Genomic DNA, 2,796 nt, shown 5'->3' with positions numbered 1-2,796 from the left:
TCCCGCGGCGTTGTCCTAGACTTAGATTTTGTTTGTCGGCGCCGGCAAATCCATCCTAGGGATAATAGACGGGTGCATGACGAGGCAAACAATTATCAACAAACACAAGCCGGGCAAAACTGCCGGCATGCTTTCTTGAGACGACGACATCCAGATGATCGATCGACGGCCACAGAAAACGAAACGTGGTCCGAGAGCGAGCGAGCTCACTCGGTCGCCGCACTTGGATCGCAACGTCGAGCGAACTCCGGCCGAGCAATTAATCCAGATCGATACGTACATGTATTCGTTTCTCTCTCGGTACGTACCGTGGAGGAAAAATCATCTTGATGCCAACCAAAACAATCAACAATTACATCCACTAGCTAATCCACCGGCAATTAACACCTACAGGCTGATCGCTAGTGCTAATACTACCACTGTACAAGCATCTGATGATCCATGTATTTGTCTCCCTCCATCAGCCCACTAGCCTACGTACATCGGCCCACAGTGCCGCCATTGACAGGAGCAGAGCAGCTTGTCTTTGCTACTGTGGCGCGAGAGCGAGCTACCCGAACCAGAGGCCGAGGCTGTCGAGGACGCGGACGCCGAAGAAGGCGAGGTAGATGACGATGAGGCCCACCCCGTACACCCGGTCCAGCCGCATGCCCCTCGCCGGCACCACCACCAGCGCCCACGCCAGCCCCGCGCACAGGAACCCCACCGTCTCGTAGACGGCGGTGTCGGCCGGCAGCGTGAACGGCGCCGGGTACTGCGCGCCCGCCGCCAGCGTGAGTGACAGCCCCAGCCCCACCACCGTGTTGAACAGCGGCCCGGCGTAGCAGGCGGAGACCGCCGTCTGCGCGCCGCCCGGGCCGCCGTGCGTCGCCATCGCCACGTTGGAGACCAGGTCGCCGAGCGAGTCCCCCCACGCCAGCACCGTCACGCCCAGCACGCTCGCCTTCACGCCCACCATGTACCCGATCGCCACCAGGAGCGCCACCAGCTCGCGCGCCAGGGTGTATGCCCAGAGCACGCTCATCAGGAACCCGGCGGCAAGCCACGGCACGCGGCGCCGGCGGCCGCGCGGGGGGGAGTTGGCGTCCGTGGTGGCCGCGGCGAGGGCGGCCAACAGGAGCCCGAGGACTGCGCCGGAGAGGAGGATCGCGTGGCCGTCGCTGGTGTGGTGCTGGCGAGAGGATTTTGCCGCCGGGCTGTGCGAGGTCCAGGTCGTGGCGAGGAGGACCGGCGCCAGCGCGGCGGAGGCCACGGCGCAGGGCCGGGACCAGCGGTGCGCGGCGATGTCCGGGATGGTGAGGCGCCGCGGGAGGTAGAGCGGCATGCGGAGCGCGCACAAGAGGTAATGCAGGCAGACTGCTGCCGTCGTGGAGCCCGGCGCGGTCTTGGAGGAGTAGGACGGCAGGGGAGGTACGTCGTCGTCGTCGTCGAGGAGGAGCGGCGCCGCGAGGTCGGCGTGCGGCGGCTTGCCGGGGTCGGCGCAGCACTGGGAGGTCCAGACGAGGACGACGTACGCGACGTAGATGGAGACGAAGGAGGCGGCCACCCAGACGTTGACGGTGCCGCTCACGAGCACGCCCACGAGGTAGCAGAGCGCGAAGAAGAGGAAGCAGAGGTCGCGCACGAACCCGCGGAGCTCGACGACGGCCCCGCCGCGAGACCCGGCGGCGAGCGCGACGACGCCGGCGACGACGGTGGACACGAAGAGCGCGCCGCCGAGGGCGCTGTTGAGCCCGACCCCGCCACCGTCCCCGCCGTCGCCGGCCGCGAAGGAGACGACGCTGGCGAAGACGTCGGGCGCGCCGTTGCCGAGGGAGAGCAGCGTGACGCCGGCGACGGCGGGGGGCAGGCGCAGCGCGGCGGAGAGCCCCTCGAGCGACGCGCAGAAGTACTCGGACGCAGTGTCGCCGAGCAGGTAGAAGAGGACCACGAGCCAGAGCAGGGACGCCGCGTAGCCCGCCGCCGGGTGCCCCGCGCCGGCGAAGCCGCAGTAGAAGAGGCGGAGGTAGTCGACGTACCCCGCCGGCGCGCAGGGGGTGTGCGACAGGAGGTAGGCGCACCGGGCCTCCGCGCCGTCGAGGGCCTGCAGCTCCTGGCAGTCCCCCCGCGGCCTGGCGGCAAAGAAGGGGGACGAGAGGGCCGCCCTTTGCACGACGTGACGGAGGATGGGGACGGCGGAGGGGGAGAGGGTTGGGACGAGGAGGAGGAGGGGGAGGAGGAGGAGGAAGCAGGCGGAGGGGACGGCGGCATTGCGAGTGCGCCGGCCGCGCGGGGACTCCATAAAAGAAGGGGGGGCGGGGGGCTAAATCGGGCGGCGGGGAGGGAGGCGCGCTAGGACGGCATGGCGGTGGCGGGCTGAGGCTGAGCGAGCTCGCTCGGTGGCGAGGAGCGGGCGGCTGGGAGGGATCTGCGGCGGGAGTGGGGTGTCGGGCTCGGGCCGGCGGGGAATGCTTGGCCGGAGTGGAGAAGAATGAGAGGGGTTTGTGTTGGGTCGGGTCCTTGCGAGTTAAGTAAAGGAGTTGAACAAGTGTGCGTGCGTGCGACGGTGCGAACGGGCGCGCGAGTGGGAACGTGGGCTGAGATTGCGCGTGTACGTGGAGGCCACCGGTGCTCTTCTGCGATTTCTTCTGCTGCTCCGGACTGTGTGGACGCCCTGCTACGTGCCGCCCTGCGATGCATCGGTGTCTTCGGATGGACGGTGCGATCGCTGAACGCGCCTCAACTGTGGAAACGGTGTTCTTGAGCCTTTACCATTACAAATAAAGAGGTTACTCCGGCTCGTGCGCGCGAGGCTAA

At 67.5% G+C, this 2,796-nt stretch overlaps 1 protein-coding gene across 1 annotated transcript; it reads right to left on the bottom strand.

Moving 5' to 3' along the window:
* Window positions 1-283: 283 nt before the first annotated feature.
* On the bottom strand, window positions 284-2,471 carry LOC109759372 (cation/calcium exchanger 1-like). The gene has a single exon (XM_020318200.4). The coding sequence runs from the start codon at window positions 2,279-2,281 to the stop codon at window positions 551-553; it is 1,731 nt and encodes a 576-aa protein (XP_020173789.2). The 5' UTR covers window positions 2,282-2,471; the 3' UTR covers window positions 284-550.
* Between the last annotated feature and the right edge of the window lie 325 nt (window positions 2,472-2,796).

This window comes from Aegilops tauschii, chromosome 4 (assembly GCF_002575655.3).
Source record: "Aegilops tauschii subsp. strangulata cultivar AL8/78 chromosome 4, Aet v6.0, whole genome shotgun sequence".
Lineage (NCBI taxonomy): Eukaryota > Viridiplantae > Streptophyta > Magnoliopsida > Poales > Poaceae > Aegilops > Aegilops tauschii.
Note: the sequence above shows the minus strand (reverse complement) of the source record. Positions and strands in the feature narration are given on the sequence as shown.

Coding starts and splice junctions, on each gene's coding strand:
- LOC109759372 (XM_020318200.4), bottom strand. CDS start 2,281: ATGGAGTCCCCGCGCGGCCGGCGCACTCGCAATGCCGCCGTCCCCTCC.